The following is a 20,989-nucleotide window of genomic DNA, read 5'->3' on the forward strand; positions in this document are numbered from 1 at the left end:
TAGGCTGGGGTTGTTTTCCTTGGAACAGAGGAGGTTGAGGGGTGAATTGATTGAGGTGTATAAAATTATGAGGGGCCTAGATAGAGTGGATAGGAAGGACCTATTTCCCTTAGCAGAAAGGTCAATAACCAGCGGGCATAGATTTAAAGTAATTGGTAGAAGGAATAGAGGGGAGTCGAGGAGAACATTTTCACCCAGAGGGGGTCTGGAACTCACTGCCTGAAAAGGTGGGAGAGGCAGAAAACCTCATCGCATTTAAAAAGTACTTGGATGTGCACCTGAAGTGCCGTAACCTACAGGGCTACGGACCAAGAGCTGGAAAGTAGGAGTAGGCTGGAGAGCTCTTTTTCGGCCAGCAAAGACACGATGGGCCAAATGGCCTCCTTCTTTGGCACAAATTTCTATGATTCTATGATGCCCACGCTGGCTAAGATCAGCAGACTCTGCCCAAATGAGGGATCTTCTGGGTTCGTGTAGCTCAGTACCTCACTACACCGTGCACTAACTATAAAGAAAGCACTTGCATTTCTGTAGCGCCTTTCCCGACCCCGGGACGTCCCAAAGCGCTTTACAGCCAATGAAGTATTTTTGAAGTGTAGCCGCTGTTGTAATGTAGGAAACGCGGCAGCCAATTTGTGCACAGCAAGCTCCCAAAAAGAGCAATGTGATGACGATCTGTTTATTTTTGTGGTGTTGGTTGAGTGATAAATATTGGCCCAGGACACCGGGGAGAACTCCCGCTGCGCGACTTCGAAATAGTGGCCGTGGGATCTTTTACGTCCACCTGAGAGAGCAGACGGAGCCTCGGTTCAACGTCTCGTGAAAGACGGCACCACCGACAGTGCAGCACTCCCTCAGCACTGCACTGGGAGTGTCGACCTGGATTATTAGATTAAAGGCCGCCTAAGAGTTGTTGTAACGATTTCTCTTTCTTTCATATTTCAGGCGATCATATATGAAGGGCAGGATAAGAATCCAGAGATGTGCCGGGTGCTCCTCACTCACGAAATCATGTGCAGGTGGGTGGCCGCAGTTTTCTTTTTCTCTTGTCGCCATCGGAGAGTCACAAAAGGAAGTCAGGTGGTCACCTGTCGCCTGAAGAGACTCGCGGAAGGCTGTTGTAGTGGACGGTGTGACTGGGTCCAAAAAAGGCAACCGGATGTGTTTCTGGAGCGAGATGGGTTGAGGGAGACGGTGAGGAGATGGAGAGGTGGAGTTGAGGCCTGGGCAATAAGGGGCAGGTCTGCCTGACAATAATGGACAAATAGCTTGTGTTTCCAATGCAGAGGAATGTGAGACTCGTCTGATTTAAATGCTCAGCTGCCAACATTGGAGTAACCTTTGGTGTACTATTTGCGGCATGCTGGCAGAGCCTGTTCTATAACCGACCGAGTTACGTTAATGTGTCCTTATTCTTCTCTTCTCTTCCCTGTCTTCCTCTTTCCTCTCCTTTTTCTCTTTTTCTCCTCCGTCCTGTGGCGGAATTCACAAGCTGCAGCTATGCAGATTAGGCTATCCCAGCTTTCACAGCGGCAGTGAAAGTTGTCTATTAAAACTAGTTTAGGCAGAGGGTTGACACTATCACTAAAGAATGCTGGGATAGCCCAACCTCCATTGGCGATCTCTTATTCTTCATCATCCTTTAGTGAAAGAAAGTCAAAGAATGCCAGGGATTACTGCTGCAGTGCAGGTAGATTACGATCCACACTTGAAACAGGCCCGATCGTGATCTCCAGGGCGAGAAGTCGTGATCAGGTGAGAGTGCATGGTCAGGTGAGAGGTCATGATCTCCAGGGCGAGAGGTCGTGATCTCCAGGGCGAGAGGTCATGATCTCCAGGGCGAGAGGTCGTGATCTCCAGGGCGAGAGGTTGTGATCTCCAGGGCGGGAGGTCGTGATCTCCAGGGCGGGAGGTCGTGATCTCCAGGGCGGGAGGTCGTGATCTCCAAGGTGAGAGGTCGTGATCTCCAGGGCAAGAGGTCGTGATCTCTAGGGCGGGAGGTCGTGATCTCCAGGGCGGGAGGTCGTGATCTCCAAGGTGAGAGGTCGTGATCTCCAGGGTGAGAGGTCGGATCTCCAGGGCGGGAGGTCGTGATCTCCAGGGCGGGAGGTCGTGATCTCCAGGGTGAGAGGTCGGATCTCCAAGGTGAGAGGTCGTGATCTCCAGGCGGGAGATCATATTGTTATCTTTAGGTGGGAGAACACCACCTCCTGCATAAGGCTGCTGTTGCAGGTTTGCGAGTTGGTAAAACGGCCTAAGTGTGCGTTTCTCTCAATGTGACTTTCAGCAAAGCTTCCTGGAAGCTGAGGGTTTAGTCTAACTTGGAAAAGTTCCCAAACCTGTTAAAAGGCAGCATTAGCTCGCAACGATTTTAGGCAGAGTTACAGTGTTTGCTGCAAACTCACAGCTAACCCACGCAGGCTCAAGGTTAGTCGCATCTTTCTTTGGGGTAGGAAAGAGCATTTCTTCCCAGCTCAGCAACTGAAGTGCGTCATCGGTTAGTTCACTGTAATTTCACCTGTGGATTTGGGTTCAAATCATCGATGGGATGAGCCTCAACACCAACAACACCCTGCATTTATGTAGCGCCTTTAACGTAGTAAAACATCTCAAGGCGCTTCACAGGAGCGATTATCAGACAAAACAATTGACAGCGAGCCAAAGAAGGAGACATTAGGACAGGTGGCCAAATGTTTGGCCAAAGTGACAGGTTTTAAGCAGTGTCTTAAAGGACAGGAGAGAAATAGAGAGGAGTAGAGAGGCAGAGAGGTGTGGAAGGGAATTCCAGAGCTTAGGGCCTAGACAGCTGAAGTATATTCAAGGCTGAGATAGATTTTTGGACTCTAGGGGAATCAAGGGAGATCGGGTGGGAAAGTGGAGTTGAGGTCGAAGATCAGCCATGATCTTATTGAATGACGGAGCAGGCTCGAGGGGCCGTATGGCCTGCTCCTGCTCCTATTTCTTATGTTCTAATGTTCTTATAAAGGCACGGCCGCCAGTGGCGGAGCGATGAAAATCGGGGATGCGCAGGAGGCCAGAATTAGAGGAGCGCAGCGATCTCGGAGGGTTGTGGGGCTTGAGGAGATTACAGAGAGAGGGAGAGGTTGAGGCCATGGAGCGACTTGAAAACAAGGATGAGAATTTTAAATTAAAGCCTCTCTCTGTCTTCCAGCTGTAAAGAGTCATAACTGAGTGAAAATGAGTTTTGGGACGGTCGGAAGCGAGTTCCTTTGATGCGAGCCCACAGCACTAAAACTGCCCATAATTCAGCACTAATTGGCAATTCCCGCTCCGGAGAGCGGTTGATCTGGGAAATCAGACGAGTCACATCGGTGCATTAATGGCTGCTGTTGTGAGGTCAAGGGTTACGGCATGCTGTTGGATTGGTGCACAGGGAGCTATTCCAGCTGCACCTGGCCTGTGCCATGCCTGACCTGGGCGTGTTTGAAAGCAACACTGGCTCCCCAAAGCGGACAGGTGTTTCATTTCCCAGAAACAGCCTCCCTGCACTTCAGTAAGAGTAAAGATCAACTCAACATAGAAGTTACAGTGTCCAGTAATAGGCTCTCAAACATAACAACTTAAGAATTAGGAGCAGTCGGCCATTCGGCCCTTCGAGCCTGCTGCCCCGTTCAATAACTGACGCAGGTTAACACACACAGTCTGCCCATCCGTCACTGCTAATCAGGTAGTCCTGTGCAGGGAGGCTGGTGTAGGAGCAGTAATGCTAACTTGCAATTAGATACAGCGCCTTTAACATAGTAAAACATCCCAAGGTGCTTCACAGGACGTAAGCAGACAAAATTTGACACCGAGCCACATAAGGAGATATTAGGGCAGATGATTGGTCACAGAGGGAGGTTTTAAGGAGCGTCTTAAAGGAGGAGAGAGAGCTGGAAAGGCGGAGAGGTTTAGGGAGGGAATTCCAGAGCTTAGGGCCGAGGCAACAGAAGGCACGGCCACCAATGGTTGAGCGATTATAATCGGGGATGCTCAAGAGGGCAGAATTAGAGGAGCGCAGATATCTCGGGGGGTTGTGGGGCTGGAGGAGGTTACAGAGATAGGGAGGGGCGAGGCCATGGAGGGATTTGAAAACAAGGATGAGAATTTTAAAATCGAATTGTTGCCGGACCGGGAGCCAATGTAGGTCAGCGAGCACAGGGGTGATGGGCGAACGGGACTTGGTGCGAGTTAGGACACGGCCAGCAGAGCAGTAAGGCGTGCTATTCTGAGCATGGCCATTTCTTTCTGAATTTATAATTTATCATTTTTATTGCTTATCAAAATGAGGGACGCCGGTACGGGAAAAAAAACACTTTCCCACTTTTTGTAGTAGCTCATCTTTAGACAAGGTCGACACTATTTTAAGGGCGACACTAATGGGACGCAAGGGCTGACAAAGGATTGTCACGCCATCTTTCCGATGAGATGTTAAGCTCAGGCCCAGTCTGCTCGCTCAGATCCCGCGGCACTATTTCAAAGAAGAGCACGGGAGTTCTCCCCAGTGTCCTGGGCCAATATTTATCCCGCAAACAACATCACTAAAAACAGATTATCTAGTCATTATCACATTGTTGTTTGTGGGACCTTGCTGTGTGCATATTGGCTGGCACAATTCCTACATTACAACAGTGACTAAACTTCATTGGCTATAAAGCACTTTGGCATATCCTGAGGTCTTAAAAGATGCTATATAAATGTAGGTTCTTTCTTTCTTTCTTTCTTTCTTTCTTTCTTTCTTTCTTTCTTTCTTTCTTTCTTTTTGTCTGTCTGTCTGTCTGTCTGTCTTTCTGTCTTTCTTTCCTTCCTTCCATCCATCCATCCAGAGGAATTTCATGTAAATACCTTGTACACAAATGTTGCAAGCAGTGATATCTAGGCTTTGGCATCTAGGGGGAAAAATTCAGTATCGCCCCGATTGGGGTGCCATTATCGGCCGTGCGCAAAGTTTAGCGCCGGGCGCTAATTATCGCCTCCGACAGCAAACTTGGCTTTTATCGCCCCTGGAGGTGATTGGAGCGCTAAATCAGGTGCTTCACACCTGTCTTAAGGCGCAAAGGCCGAGGAGCGAGGCGCTACCTCAGAGCGCTGGCGAAGCAAGGAAGGGCAAATCAAAATAAACCTGCAAATTGCTGCTCAGTGCTCAAAACTCCTTCACACAGCGTTGAATCTCTCCAGAAGTCTCTCTCTCTCTCTCTCAGAATGCGTGGTGCAAAAATGTCACCAACAAAAAAAGGCAGGAAGCGGTCGCCTTTAAATAACGCTCCCCCAGCCCCTTTCTGACAGCATAACGCTCCCCTCAACCTGTCGTTGCTAGCGGCAGGCGGAAAGGCAGGGGGCGCCACTTAATATCCGGTCCTGGGCGCTAACGGGGCGTTGCGCACTCGACTGACGTCACGATCTGCCGGCGCAGGAGATCGTGGCGGTAGTGTTTAGCGCCGCCGCAGAATGTCTAGTTAATTTCGCGAGCGGCACAAACATCGCCGCGCCCGGGTGCTAGTTGCTTTGCGCCCCATTAGCGCCCTCTTAAGGCACTAACAGGAGGCGCAAACAACTGAATTTTTCCCCCCTGGTATACCTCTTGGAAAACTAGGGACTCTCAGATCCACAGGTGGCAATCTGACAGTAACCACCGGGACCAGCTTGATAATATTCTTCTAAATCTAGAGGAATTTCATTGACCTCCTTCTCAGCTCCGGCACGGACCTATATTTAGGCCCCAGCACAATCTGTGCCACGGTGTGCGAACGAGGGCAGCATGACTTATAAAATGAAACCACGGTTCAGCGAAGGACTTACGCAGAATGAAATTAATAAAGGCACGACTCCCGACGACAAGTGTAAAGTGGTCGTCTGATGCGGCCATTCAGTCGCGTAAATCCCTTTGAGCAGGTCACCTCACGCACAGCAACAGGGACAGTGAGCACTCTCCCCCTCCCCCCCACCCCGCCCCCAATCCTCGTCACCCCCGGCAACCCCCTAACCTCTTAACATACACCAGCATGCCCCGAGTCTTGTTACATTTCCTGATTAAATATGCACCAGTCAGATCATAGTCAAGATGTTTAATCATTTGCTGAATATATTACTGGAGTGTGGGTATAATTTGCATCATAATTGATAGATTGTTCTAACTGAACTGATTTGATATAGTCTACACTGTGTGTGTGTTTAGACTGCTGTGCAGTATGTGTGTCTGCGTGTATAGCCTCGTGCTTATATGTGTGTGTGTGCGTGTTTGTGTATGCGTGCACATCTTCGTGTATATATATAAGAGTTTGTGCGTGTGTGCACATGTGTGTATATGTGCACGTGAGCGTGCGTGTGCATTTCTGCGCATTGTGTGTGTGTGTGTGTGTGTGTATATTCTGATTTACACTGTGCACAGTTTTGGTCCTCTTATCTAAAGAAGGTCATACTTGCCTTAGAGGCGGTGCAACAAAGGTTCACTAGATTGATTCCTGGGGTGAGAGGGCTGTCCTCTGAGGAGAGATTGTGTAGAATGGGCCTATACTCTCGAGTTTAGAAGAATGAGAGGTGATCTCATTGAAACATACGAGATTCTGAGGGGGATTGACAGGGTAGATGCTGAGAGGTTGTTTTGCCTGGCTGGGGAGTTTTGAACAAGGGGTCACAGTCTCAGGATAAGGAGTCGGCCATTTAAGACTGCGATGAGGAGGAATTTCTTCACTCAAAGGGCTGTAAATCTTTGGAATTCTCTGCCCCAGAGGGCTGTGGATGCTGAGTCGTTGAGTATATTCAAGACTGAGATCGATAGATTTTTGTACTCTAATGGAATCAAGGGTTATGGAGAGCAAGCGGGAAATTGGAGTGGAGGTCGATGGTCAGCCATGAATTTGGTGTTGGATAGGACTGTGCTTAGCGCTTTCGCCCCATTGGTGGCTCAATCCTAGATCAGAATCTGCAGCTTGAGATGTGTGCCGGTGAATGGCCACATTGATTTAACCTTTAACTGCTGGGGCTTCAGGATGGATAGCTAAACGGGCCACAGCATCAAAGGCTTGGAATATCCCGGAGCTGCTCTCGAGCTGGCTCCGTCACCTCACTGGAAGTGCTCGGGGCACAATTCCATATCGGGCCTCGCCCCAGTAACCATCCTTCGTGCCTGAGCGTCAACGGGGAGCATTGGCAGGCTGTTCAACCAATGGGAGGGCAGCTGCACCCTGTCTCACCCAATCTCCTTGCATCTTACAGCAGGGTGGGCTTCTGGGCATAATTTTTTTCTCCCCTAGCCCATAGCCCAAAGGGCAGTGAGACGCGAGGAAGCCCATGGGTGACCATTGCTCCTCTCTGATGCCGCTAGAGCAAGACTCCACAAAGGTATTTAACCCATCGCTACACATAACAAGCCTCTCAGGGCGAGGCTGGTTCTGGACCCAAGTGCAGACAGACGAGGCGAGATGCAGGTATGCAGTCTTAAATAAAAGTACTTTACTAGATTCACACAGGTAAACAGTTACAAACATAGGAGCTCAAGACAAGCTACCACTAGGCAAACGGCTTGTCAAGACTGAGCCCAGAGGGAAGAAACCACAGAACTTAAATACAAGCAAAAACAGGTGAAACCAATAAACCTGATAAAAGGCAGTTTAGTAATAAACACAGGAGAAACTAGTAACAATTAGCAAAGGGACAAAAACAAGTGAAGGTGCCATCTAGGGGTTACTGAGGGAACTAACCGGCACCCTCACAAAGCTGAACAATTCTTCCCCCATACTCCCCTTAATTGGGACAGTATGGAGGGAGCTTTACTCTGTGTCTAACCCATGCTCTACCTGCCCTGGGAGTGTTTGATGTGACAATGTAGAGGGAGCTTTACTCTGTATCTAACCTGTGCTGTACCTGCCCTGGGAGTGTTTGATGGGGCAGTGTAGAGGGAGCTTTACTCTGTATCTAACCTGTGCTGTACCTGCCCTGGGAGTGTTTGATGGGACAGTGTAGACGGAGCTTTACTCTGTATCTAACCCGTGCTGTACCTGCCCTGGGAGTGTTTGATGGGACAGTGTAGAGGGAGCTTTACTCTGTATCTAACCCGTGCTGTACCTGCCCTGGGAGTGTTTGATGGGACAGTGTAGAGGGAGCTTTACTCTGTATCTAACCCGGGCTGTACCTGCCCTGGGAGTGTTTGATGGGACAGTGTAGAGGGAGCTTTACTCTGTATCTAACCCGTGCTGTACCTGCCCTAGGAGTGTTTGATGGGACAGTGTAGAGGGAGCTTTACTCTGTATCTAACCCGTGCTGTACCTGACCTGGGAGTGTTTGATGGGACAGTGTAGAGGGAGCTTTACTCTGTATCTAACCCGTGCTGTACCTGCCCTGGGAATGTTTGATGGAATAGTGTAGAGGGAGCTTTACTCTGTATCTAACCCGTGCTGTACCTGCCCTGGGAATGTTTGATGGGACAGTGTAGAGGGAGCTTTACTCTGTATCTAACCCGTGCTGTACCTGCCCTGGGAATGTTTGATGGAATAGTGTAGGGGGAGTTTTACTCTGTATCTAACCCCTGCTGTACCTGCCCTGGGAGTGTTTGATGGGACAGTGTAGGGGGAGTTTTACTCTGTATCTAACCCGTGCTGCACCTGCCCTGGGAGTGTTTGATGTGACAGTGTAGAGGGAGCTTTACTCTGTATCTAACCCCTGCTGTACCTGCCCTGGGAGTGTTTGATGGGACAGTGTAGAGGGAGCTTTACTCTGTATCTAACCCGTGCTGTACCTGCCCTGGGAGTGTTTGATGGGACAGTGTAGAGGGAGCTTTACTCTGTATCTAACCCGTGCTGTACCTGCCCTGGGAGTGTTTGATGGGACAGTGTAGAGGGAGCTTTACTCTGTATCTAACCCGTGCTGTACCTGCCCTGGGAGTGTTTGATGGGGCAGTGTAGAGGGAGCTTTACTCTGTATCTAACCCGTGCTGCACCTGCCCTGGGAGTGTTTGATGGGACAGTGTAGAGGGAGCTTTACTCTGTATATAACCCGTGCTGTACCTGCCCTGGGAGTGTTTGATGGGACAGTGTAGAGGGAGCTTTACCCTGTATCTAACCCGTGCTGTACCTGCCCTGGGAGTATTTGATGGGACAGTGTAGACGGAGCTTTACTCTGTATCTAACCCGTGTTGTACCTGCCCTGGGAGTGTTTGATGGGACAGTGCAGAGGGAGCTTTACTCTGTATCTAACGCGTGCTGTACCTGCCCTGGGAGTGTTTGATGGGACAGTGTAGAGGGAGCTTTACTCTGTATCTAACCCGTGCTGTACCTGCCCTGGGAGTGTTTGATGGGACAGTGTAGAGGGAGCTTTACTCTGTATCTAACCCGTGCTGTACCTGCCCTGGGAGTGTTTGATGGGACAGTGTAGAGGGAGCTTTACTCTGTATCTAACCCGTGCTGTACCTGCCCTGGGAGTGTTTGATGGGACAGTGTAGAGGGAGCTTTACTCTGTATCTAACCCGTGCTGTACCTGCCCTGGGAGTGTTTGATGGGACAGTGTAGGGGGAGATTTACTCTGTATCTAACCCGTGCTGTACCTGCCCTGGGAGTGTTTGATGGGACAGTGTAGAGGGAGCTTTACTCTGTATCTAACCCGTGCTGTACCTGCCCTGGGAGTGTTTGATGGGACAGTATCAAGCGAGCTTTACTATATATGCCTGAGTTGAGAGCATTAATAAGACAGCACACGCTTTACTTCTCGCGGTGTCCTGGGTTTCTCGAGGATCAGTGTAGTGCGATCTCCGTCTGCAGCTATCCCGTCTGAGTCTGCTTGCTTTTGATACCCGATTCCCAAATTATTCCATCCCTCAGTGCTAGGAACTCCGCTGTTCATCATCTCCAATTAAAATAAAAACCCTGACCCTCACCTAACCCGGATAGGCTGTAGGTTCTTAAGTGAAAGTACTTTGGATCAGTCCTACTCCCGCTTCCAATGGGATCAAGTCTACAGCCTCAAATTGTTCCCTTGGACAGAAATTGCTGTTGAGTTGTTAGAAAGGGGGCCAGTGCAGCAAATGAAAGTGTCGCACTGGTGCTGTAGGAGGCTCTGTTCTGTGGTGGGGGCACAGTCACAGGTTGGAGGGAAGTTTACTCTCCATATCAGGATCCAAAGCATGCACGTTAAGGTTTCAGCCGTGGTTCAGTGGGCAGCACCATTGCCTCTGCATCAGAGGGTTGTGGGTTCGAGTTGCACTCCAGAGACTTGAGCCTAGAAATTCGGTGGAGCCCCAAACGGGGCGCCAAGCTCGCCTGGGCGCCGGAATTACCGCTGCGATCGGAGCCGTTGCGCCCGCCGGAAATTCAGCTTGAGCGCCCCAAGAGGGACGCTGCACCACGCTGAAACTGAATATCGCAGCGCTAGGTGCCGCAGCGCCACATGCTGCGGCACGGCGCGCTGCGGTACTGCAGGCCTTCCTCCCCTTCTTAAGGGGGAGGGGCCTGCACCAGCGCGATGACCGATCGTGAGTGCCGGCAAAAGAGCCCGGCACCGAGGAGAAGTGCCGGGCACTCGGGACACAGCCGGCACTGCCCGGGGGGCGGGGGGGGGGATCAGGAGGCCGGGGACGGAGGTGCTGGCAGGCGGCCACCGAAACAAATGGCCGCCCCGCACTTCCACCTTAATTTGTGCCACTACTGCCACAGGTAGGCCCTGTGAACCGGGCGCGATTTGCGAACGGCGTTACAGAGGCGGGCGCGACCAAATATCGCGATCGGGGCAGTAGCGGGGCGCTGCACATACCGATGACGTCATCGGTGGCGGCGCAGCGCTACAGGCTAACGCCGCCATTAGCGCCCCACTAAATATCGCGGGAGGCGTGGCCAGTGGCGCTAAAGCCACTGAGTGCCCTCTTTAGGCGCTAACTGGTGGCGCAGCCCACCGAATTTCTAGGCCTTGAGCTCTTAATCTGGACTGACATTCCTAGTGCAGAACTGATCTGCAGGGCACAAGTCAGGAGTGTGATGGAATACTCTCCACTTGCCTGGGTGAGTGCAGCTCCAACAACACTCGAGAAGCTCGACTCCATCCAGGACAAAGCATCCCGCTTAATTGGCACCCCATCCACCACCTTAAACATTCACTCCCTCCACCACCGGCGCACTGTGGCTGCAGTGTGTACCATCTACAAGATGCACTGCAGCAACTCTCCAAGCCTTCTTCGGCAGCACCTCCCAAACCCACAAGCTCTACTACCTAAAAGGACAAGGGCAGCAGGCAAATGGGAAGACCACCACCTCCAAGTTCCCCTCTAGGTCACACATCATCCTGACTTAGAAGTATATCGGCCGATCCTTCATCGTCGCTGGGTCAAAATCCTGGAACTCCCTCCCTAACAGCACTGTGGGAGCACCTTCACCACACGGACTGCAGCGGTTCAAGAAGGCGGCTCACCACCACCTTCTCAAGGGCAACTAGGGATGGGCAATAAATGATGGCCTTGCCAGCGATGTCCACATCCCATAAAAAGAACCAATAAAAAAAAAGGGAGTGCTGCACTGTCAGAGGTGCCGTCTTTCAGAAGAGATGTTCAACCAAGGCCTAGTCTGCCTAGGTGGACGTAAAAGATCCCATGGCCCTATTTCAAAGAAGTCCTCCCTGGAGTCCTGGCCAATATTTATCCCTCAACCAACACCACTAAAATAGAACTTATTATCTGATCATTTATCTCATTGCTGTTTGTGGGAACTTGCCGTGAGCAAATTGGCTGCTGTGTTTCCCACATTACTCCATAAACTTAAGCTCATCCAAAACTCTGCTGCCCGTGTCCTAACTCGCGCCAAGTCCCATTCACCCATACCCCCTGTGCTCGCTGACCTATATTGGCTCCCGGTTGAGCAACGCCTCGATTTTAAAATTCTCATCCTTGTTTAAAATCTCTCCAAGGCCTCGCCCTTCCCTATCTCTGTGACCTCCTCCAGCCCCGCAACCCTCCGAGATATCTGCGCCCCTCTAACAGGCCTCTGGCGGCCGTGCCTTCAGCTGCCGAGGCCCTAAGCTCTGGGATTCCCTCCCTAAACCTCTCCGCCTCTCTTCCTTCCTTTAAGACCCTCCTTAAAACCTACCTCTTTTACCAAGCTTTTGGCCACCTGTCCTAGTATCTTATTATATGGCTCGATGAGACATTTTATTTAATAACACTCCTGTGAAGCGCCTTGGGATGTTTTACTATGTTAAAGGCGCTATATAAATGCAAGTCTTTTTTCTTTCATTTGGCCTGTGATGCACGTGACCTTGGACTGAACGAAGCTGGAGGAAGCTTTCCTTTGCTGCTTGGTGTTGTGGCGGAGACCACATAGGGACAATAACACAATTCACTATGTATAGCCAATGTTGTTATATGGACGTACTGGGTTGGGTTATCGGTCCCTTTAAGAGCGTCGGTAGCGTGATGACATCATGCGTCGGTAGCGTGATGACGTCATAGCCCTGCAACGAGGCTGAGACCTTCAGTCCTCATGGAGAGTGAATAAAGTAACACGCGTTTGGCCTTTGCTGCAACAAAAGTCTCAGAGCCTGTTGATTTCTAGCGACTCCAACAGTGTGTCCATTCATATCATCTAAGAACTGTGTTAATATTACCCTCAACTCATGCCACCTAAGAACCCTTAGAAACTTTATAATCAGTGCTATGCTCTTTCAACTTCACAGTTCTCCTTTATTAGGAAGAATAAATAACTCCCTCATTAAACTCTCATCTGAATTACATGGCAGAATTATTGTGCAGCGATTAACATCACAATTGCTGAAGTCATCAATCAACATCTTTGAAAGGATGCTCAACTCGTCACAGCCATTGTCTTCATTATATTCGCGTCACAGTCTATGCGATGAAAATAAGAAATACAGATTGTAGTCAATTCAAGCTGTAAATTTCAGACTGAATTATGTTATGAGGAATTGTCTGGGTCAGTACTAATGGGACAGGAGTTGCTCTATGGGTCAGTACCCAGTGAAGGGACAGGGGAACTCTATGGGTCAGTACCGAGTGATGAGACAGGAGGGACTCTATGGGTCAGTACCCAGTGATGAGACAGGAGGAACTCTATGGGTCAGTACCCAGTGATGGCAGGGGAACTCGATGGGTCAGTACCCAGTGATGGCAGGGGAACTCTATGGGTCAGTACCCAGTGATGGGACAGGGGGAACTCTATGGGTCAGTACCCAGTGAAGGGACAGGGAAACTCTATGGGTCAGTGCCCAGTGATGAGACAGGAGGATCTCTATGGGTCAGTACCCAGTGATGAGACAGGAGCGACTCTATGGGTCAGTACCCAGTGATGGGACAGGGGGAACTCTATGGGTCAGTACCCAGTGATGAGACAGGAGGGACTCTATGGGTCAGTACCCAGTGATGGGACAGGGGGAACTCTATGGGTCAGTACCCAGTGAAGGGACAGGGGAACTCTATGGGTCAGTACCCAGTGATGAGACAGGGGGATCTCTATGGGTCAGTACCCAGTGATGAGACAGGAGGGACTCTATGGGTCAGTACCCAGTGATGGGACAGTGGGAACTCTATGGATCAGTACCGAGTGATGGGACAGGAGGAACTCTATGGGTCAGTACCCACTGATGGGACAGGTGGAACTCTATGGATCAGTACCCAGTGATGGGACAGGGGGAACTCTATGGGCCAGTACCCAGTGATGGGACAGGAGGAACTCTATGGGTCAGTACCCACTGATGGGACAGGGGGAACTCTATGGGTCAGTACCCAGTGATGGGACAGGGGGAACTCTATGGATCAGTACCGAGTGATGGGACAGGAGGAACTCTATGGGCCAGTACCCAGTGATGGGACAGGGGGAACTCTATGGGTCAGTACCCACTGATGGGACAGGGGGAACTCTATGGGTCAGTACCCAGTGATGGGACAGGGGGAACTCTATGGGTCAGTACCCAGTGATGGGACAGGGGGAACTCTATGGGTCAGTATCCAGTGATGAGACAGGGGGAACTCGATGGGTCAGTACCCAGTGATGGCAGGGGAACTCTATGGGTCAGTACCCAGTGATGGGACAGGGGGAACTCTATGGGTCAGTACCCAGTGAAGGGACAGGGAAACTCTATGGGTCAGTGCCCAGTGATGAGACAGGAGGATCTCTATGGGTCAGTACCCAGTGATGAGACAGGAGCGACTCTATGGGTCAGTACCCAGTGATGGGACAGGGGGAACTCTATGGGTCAGTACCCAGTGATGAGACAGGAGGGACTCTATGGGTCAGTACCCAGTGATGGGACAGGGGGAACTCTATGGGTCAGTACCCAGTGAAGGGACAGGGGAACTCTATGGGTCAGTACCCAGTGATGAGACAGGGGGATCTCTATGGGTCAGTACCCAGTGATGAGACAGGAGGGACTCTATGGGTCAGTACCCAGTGATGGGACAGTGGGAACTCTATGGATCAGTACCGAGTGATGGGACAGGAGGAACTCTATGGGTCAGTACCCACTGATGGGACAGGTGGAACTCTATGGATCAGTACCCAGTGATGGGACAGGGGGAACTCTATGGGCCAGTACCCAGTGATGGGACAGGAGGAACTCTATGGGTCAGTACCCACTGATGGGACAGGGGGAACTCTATGGGTCAGTACCCAGTGATGGGACAGGGGGAACTCTATGGATCAGTACCGAGTGATGGGACAGGAGGAACTCTATGGGCCAGTACCCAGTGATGGGACAGGGGGAACTCTATGGGTCAGTACCCACTGATGGGACAGGGGGAACTCTATGGGTCAGTACCCAGTGATGGGACAGGGGGAACTCTATGGGTCAGTACCCAGTGATGGGACAGGGGGAACTCTATGGGTCAGTATCCAGTGATGAGACAGGGGGAACTCTATGGGTCAGTACCCAGTGATGGGACAGGGGAACTCTATGGGTCAGTATCCAGTGATGAGACAGGGGGATCTCTATGGGTCAGTACCCAGTGATGAGACAGGAGGGACTCTATGGGTCAGTACCCAGTGACGGGACAGGGGGAACTCTATGGGTCAGTACCCAGTGATGGGACAGGGGGAACTCTATGGGTCAGTACCCAGTGAAGGGACAGGGGAACTCTATGGGTCAGTACCCAGTGATGAGACAGGGGGATCTCTATGGGTCAGTACCCAGTGATGGGACAGGAGGAACTCTATGGGTCAGTACCCAGTGAAGGGACAGGGGAACTCTATGGGTCAGTACCCAGTGATGAGACAAGGGGATCTCTATGGGTCAGTACCCAGTGATGGGACAGGAGGAACTCTATGGGTCAGTACCCAGTGAAGGGACAGGGGAACTCTATGGGTCAGTACCCAGTGATGAGACAGGGGGATCTCTATGGGTCAGTGCCCAGTGATGAGACAGGAGGGACTCTATGGGTCAGTACCCAGTGACGGGACAGGGGGAACTCTATGGGTCAGTACCCAGTGATGGGACAGGGGGAACTCTATGGGTCAGTACCCAGTGATGAGACAGGAGGGACTCTATGGGTCAGTACCCAGTGATGGGACAGGGGGAACTCTATGGGTCAGTACCCAGTGATGGGACAGGGGTAACTCTATGGGTCAGTACCCAGTGATGAGACAGGAGGGACTCTATGGGTCAGTACCCAGTGACGGGACAGGGGAACTCTATGGGTCAGTACTCAGTGATGGGACAGGGGAACTCTATGGGTCAGTACCCAGTGATGGGACAGGGGAACTCTAAGGGTCAGTACCCAGTGATGAGACAGGGGGATCTCTATGGGTCAGTACCCAGTGATGGGACAGGAGGAACTCTATGGGTCAGTACCCAGTGATGGGACAGGGGAACTCTATGGGTCAGTACCCAGTGAGACAGGGGGATCTCTATGGGTCAGTACCCAGTGATGGGATAGGGGTAACTCTATGGGTCAGTACCCAGTGATGCGACAGGAGGAACTCTATGGGTCAGTATCCAGTGATGGGACAGGAGGAACTCTATGGGCCAGTATCCAGTGATGGAACAGGGGGTACTCTATGGGTCAGTAACCAGTGATGAGACAGGGGGAACTCTATGAGTCACTACCCAGTGATGGGACAGGAGGAACTCAATGGGTCAGTACCCAGTGATGGGACAGGAGGAACTCTATGGGTCAGTATCCAGTGATGGGACAGGAGGAACACTATGGGCCAGTATCCAGTGATGGGACAGGGGGAACTCTATGGGTCAGTATCCAGTGATGGGACAGGAGGAACTCTATGGGTCAGTATCCAGTGATGGGACAGTAGGAACTCTATGGGCCCGTATCCAGTGATGGGACAGGGGGAACTCTATGGGTCAGTATCCAGTGATGGGACAGGAGGAACTCTATGGGTCAGTATCCAGTGATGGGACAGGAGGAACTCTATGGGCCAGTATCCAGTGATGGGACAGGGGGAACTCTATGGGTCAGTATCCGGTGATGGGACAGGAGGAACTCTATGTGTCAGTATCCAGTGATGGGACAGGAGGAACTCTATGGGGCAGTATCCAGTGATGGGACAGGAGGAGCTCTATGGGTCAGTATCCAGTGATGGGACAGGAGGGAATCTATGTGTCAGTATCCAGTGATGGGACAGTGGGAACTCTATGGGTCAGTATCCAGTGATGGGACATGGGGAACTCGATGGGTCAGTATCCAGTGATGGGACAGGGGGATCCCTATGGGTCAGTACCCAGTGATGGGACAGGGGGAACTCTATGGGTCAGTAACCAGTGATGAGACAGGGGGAACTCTATGGGTCAGTACCCAGTGATGGGACAGGAGGAACTCTATGGGCCAGTATCCAGTGATGGGACAGGGGGAACTCTATGGGTCAGTATCCAGTGATGGGACAGGAGGAACTCTATGGGCCAGTATCCAGTGATGGGACAGGGGGAACTCTATGGGTCAGTATCCAGTGATAGGACATGAGGAACTCTATGGGTCACTACCAGTGATGGGACAGGGGGAACTCTATGGGTCAGTATCCAGTGATGGGACAGGAGGAACTCATTGGGTCAGTAACCAGTGATGAGAGAGTGGGACCTCGATGGGTGTGTACCCAGTGATGGGGCAGGAGGAACTCTATGGGTCAGTATCCAGTGATGGGACAGGAGGAACTCTATGGGCCAGTATCCAGTGATGGGATAGGGGGAACTCTATGGGTCAGTATCCAGTGATGGGACAGGAGGAACTCTTTGGGCCAGTATCCAGTGATGGGACAGGGGGAACTCTATGGGCCAGTATCCAGTGATGGGACAGGGGGAACTCTATGGGTCAGTATCCAGTGATAGGACAGGAGGAACTCTATGGGTCAGTACCCAGTGATGGGACGGGGGAACTCTATAGGCCAGTATCCAGTGATGGGACAGGGGGAACTCTATGGGTCAGTATCCAGTGATGGGACAGGGGGAACTCTATGGGCCAGTATCCAGTGATGGGACAGGGGGAACTCTATGGGTCAGTATCCAGTGATGGGACAGGAGGAGTTCTATGGGTCAGTATCCAGTGATGGAACAGGGGGAATTATATGGGTCAGTGACCAGTGATGGGACAGGAGGAGCTCTATGGGTCTGATGCCAGTGTTGGGGTAGGAGGAACTCTATGGGTCAGTATCCAGTGATGGGACAGGGGTAACTCTGTGGGTCAGTAACCAGTGATGGGATAGGAGGAACTCTATGGGTCTGTACCCAGTGAAGGGACAGGGGGAACCTTATGGGTCAGTACCCAGTGACAGGACATGACAGACTCTATGGGTCAGTACCCAGTGATGGGACAGGATGAACTCTATGGGTCTGTACCCAGTGATGGGACAGGAGGAACTCTATGGGCCAGTATCCAGTGATGGGACAGGGGGAACTCTGTGGGTCAGTACCCAGTGATGGGACAGGAGGAACTCAATGGGTCAGTACCCAGTGATGGGACAGGAGGAACTCTATGGGTCAGTATCCAGTGATGGGACAGGAGGAACTCTATGGGCCAGTATCCAGTGATGGGACAGGGGGAACTCTATGGGTCAGTATCCAGTGATAGGACATGAGGAACTCTATGGGTCAGTACCAGTGATGGGACAGGGGGAACTCTATGGGTCAGTATCCAGTGATGGGACCGGAGGAACTCTATGGGTCAGTACCCAGTGATGGGACAGGGGGAACTCATTGGGTCAGTAACCAGTGATGAGAGAGGGGGACCTCTATGGGTCAGTACCCAGTGATGGGACAGGAGGAACTCTATGGGTCAGTATCCAGTGATGGGACAGGAGGAACTCTATGGGCCAGTATCCAGTGATGGGACAGGGGGAACTCTATGGGTCAGTATCCAGTGATGGGACAGGAGGAACTCTATGGGCCAGTATCCAGTGATGGGACAGGGCGAACTCTATGGGCCAGTATCCAGTGATGGGACAGGGGGAACTCTATCGGTCAGTATCCAGTGATAGGACAGGAGGAACTCTATGGGTCAGTACCCAGTGATGGGACGGGGGAACTCTATAGGCCAGTATCCAGTGATGGGACAGGGGGAACTCTATGGGTCAGTATCCAGTGATGGGACAGGGGGAACTCTATGGGCCAGTATCCAGTGATGGGACAGGGGGAACTCTATGGGTCAGTATCCAGTGATGGGACAGGAGGAGTTCTATGGGTCAGTATCCAGTGATGGAACAGGGGGAATTATATGGGTCAGTGACCAGTGATGGGACAGGAGGAGCTCTATGGGTCTGATCCCAGTGTTGGGATAGGAGGAACTCTATGGGTCAGTATCCAGTGATGGGACAGGGGTAACTCTGTGGGTCAGTAACCAGTGATGGGATAGGAGGAACTCTATGGGTCTGTACCCAGTGAAGGGACAGGGGGAACCTTATGGGTCAGTACCCAGTGACAGGACATGACAGACTCTATGGGTCAGTACCCACTGATGGGACAGGAGGAACTCAATGGGTCAGTACCCAGTGATGGGACAGGAGGAACTCTATGGGTCAGTATCCAGTGATGGGACAGGAGGAACTCTATGGGCCAGTATCCAGTGATGGGACAGGGGGAACTCTATGGGTCAGTATCCAGTGATGGGACAGGAGGAACTCTATGTGTCAGTACCAGTGATGGGACAGGAGGAACTCTATGGGTCAGTATCCAGTGATGGGACAGGGGGAACTCTATGGGTCAGTATCCAGTGATAGGACAGGAGGAACTCTATGGGTCAGTATCCAGTGATGGGACAGGAGGAACTCTATGGGTCAGTACCCAGTGATGGGACAGGAGGGACGCTATGGGTCAATATCCAGTGATGGGACAGGGGGAACTCTATGGGTCAGTATCCAGTGATGGGACAGGAGGGAATCTATGGGTCAGTATCCAGTGATGGGACAGGAGGAGTTCTATGTGTCAGTATCCAGTGATGGGACAGTGGGAACTCTATGGGTCAGTATCCAGTGATGGGACAGGGGGAACTCTATGGGTCAGTACTCAGTGATGGGATAGGGGAACTCTATGGGTCAGTGACCAGTGATGGGACAGGAGGAACTCTATGGGTCAGTACCCAGTGATGGGACAGGGGGATCGCTATGGGTCAGTAACCAGTGATGGGACAGGGGGAACTCTATGGGTCAGTACCCAGTGATGGGACAGGGGGAACTCGATGGGTCAGTATCCAGTGATGGGACAGGAGGAACTCTATGGGTCAGTACCCAGTGATGGGACAGGGGGAACTCATTGGGTCAGTAGCCAGTGATGAGAGAGGGGGACCTCTATGGGTCTGTACCCAGTGATGGGACAGGAGGAACGCTATGGGTCAGTACCCAGTGATGGGACAGGAGGAACTCTATGGGTCAGTATCCAGTGATGGGACAGGAGGAACTCTATGGGCCAGTATCCAGTGATGGGATAGGGGGAACTCTATGGGTCAGTATCCAGTGATGGGACAGGAGGAACTCTATGGGCCAGTATCCAGTGATGGGACAGGGGGAACTCTATGGGCCAGTATCCAGTGATGGGACAGGGGGAACTCTATGGGTCAGTATCCAGTGATAGGACAGGAGGAACTCTATGGGTCAGTATCCAGTGATGGGACAGGAGGAATTCTATGGGTCAGTATCCAGTGATGGAACAGGGGGAATTATATGGGTCAGTGACCAGTGATGGGACAGGAGGAGCTCTATGGGTCTGATCCCAGTGTTGGGATAGGAGGAACTCTATGGGTCAGTATCCAGTGATGGGACAGGGGTAACTCTGTGGGTCAGTAACCAGTGATGGGATAGGAGGAACTCTATGGGTCTGTACCCAGTGATGGGACAGGGGGAACCTTATGGGTCAGTACCCAGTGACAGGACATGACAGACTCTATGGGTCAGTACCCAGTGATGGGACAGGATGAACTCTATGGGTCTGTACCCAGTGATGGGACAGGAGGAACTCTATGGGCCAGTATCCAGTGATGGGACAGGGGGAACTCTGTGGGTCAGTACCCAGTGATGGGACAGGAGGAACTCATTGGGTCAGTACCCAGTGATGGGACAGGAGGAACTCTATGGGTCAGTATCCAGTGATGGGACAGGAGGAACTCTATGGGCCAGTATCCAGTGATGGGACAGGGGGTACTCTATGGGTCGGTAACCAGTGATGAGACAGGGGAAACTCTATGAGTCACTACCCAGTGATGGGACAGGAGGAACTCTATGGGTCAGTACCCAGTGATGGGACAGGAGGAACTCTATGGGTCAGTATCCAGTGATGGGACAGGAGGAACTCTATGGGCCAGTATCCAGTGATGGGACAGGGGGAACTCTATGGGTCAGTATCCAGTGATGGGACAGGAGGAACTCTATGGGTCAGTATCCAGTGATGGGACAGGAGGAACTCTATGGGCCCGTATCCAGTGATGGGACAGGGGGAACTCTATGGGTCAGTATCCAGTGATGGGACAGGAGGAACTCTATGGGTCAGTATCCAGTGATGGGACAGGAGGAACTCTATGGGCCAGTATCCAGTGATGGGACAGGGGGAACTCTATGGGTCAGTATCCGGTGAT

General features: G+C 51.6%; 1 protein-coding gene across 1 annotated transcript in view; it reads left to right on the forward strand.

Annotated features, from left to right (window-relative positions):
* Window positions 1-20,989, forward strand: part of LOC147123759 (transcription factor COE3-like) — a 136,554-nt gene that overhangs the window by 25,978 nt on the left and 89,587 nt on the right. Inside the window, exon 5 of the mRNA XM_085975743.1 lies at window positions 946-1,019. Within this exon, the coding sequence (XP_085831869.1) occupies window positions 946-1,019 (74 nt within the window). The remainder of the gene's footprint in view (window positions 1-945; window positions 1,020-20,989) is intronic.

This window comes from Somniosus microcephalus, chromosome 2, assembly GCF_052327205.1.
Source record: "Somniosus microcephalus isolate GS21.2 chromosome 2, FLI_Smic_1.0, whole genome shotgun sequence".
Taxonomy (NCBI): Eukaryota; Metazoa; Chordata; class Chondrichthyes; order Squaliformes; family Somniosidae; genus Somniosus; species Somniosus microcephalus.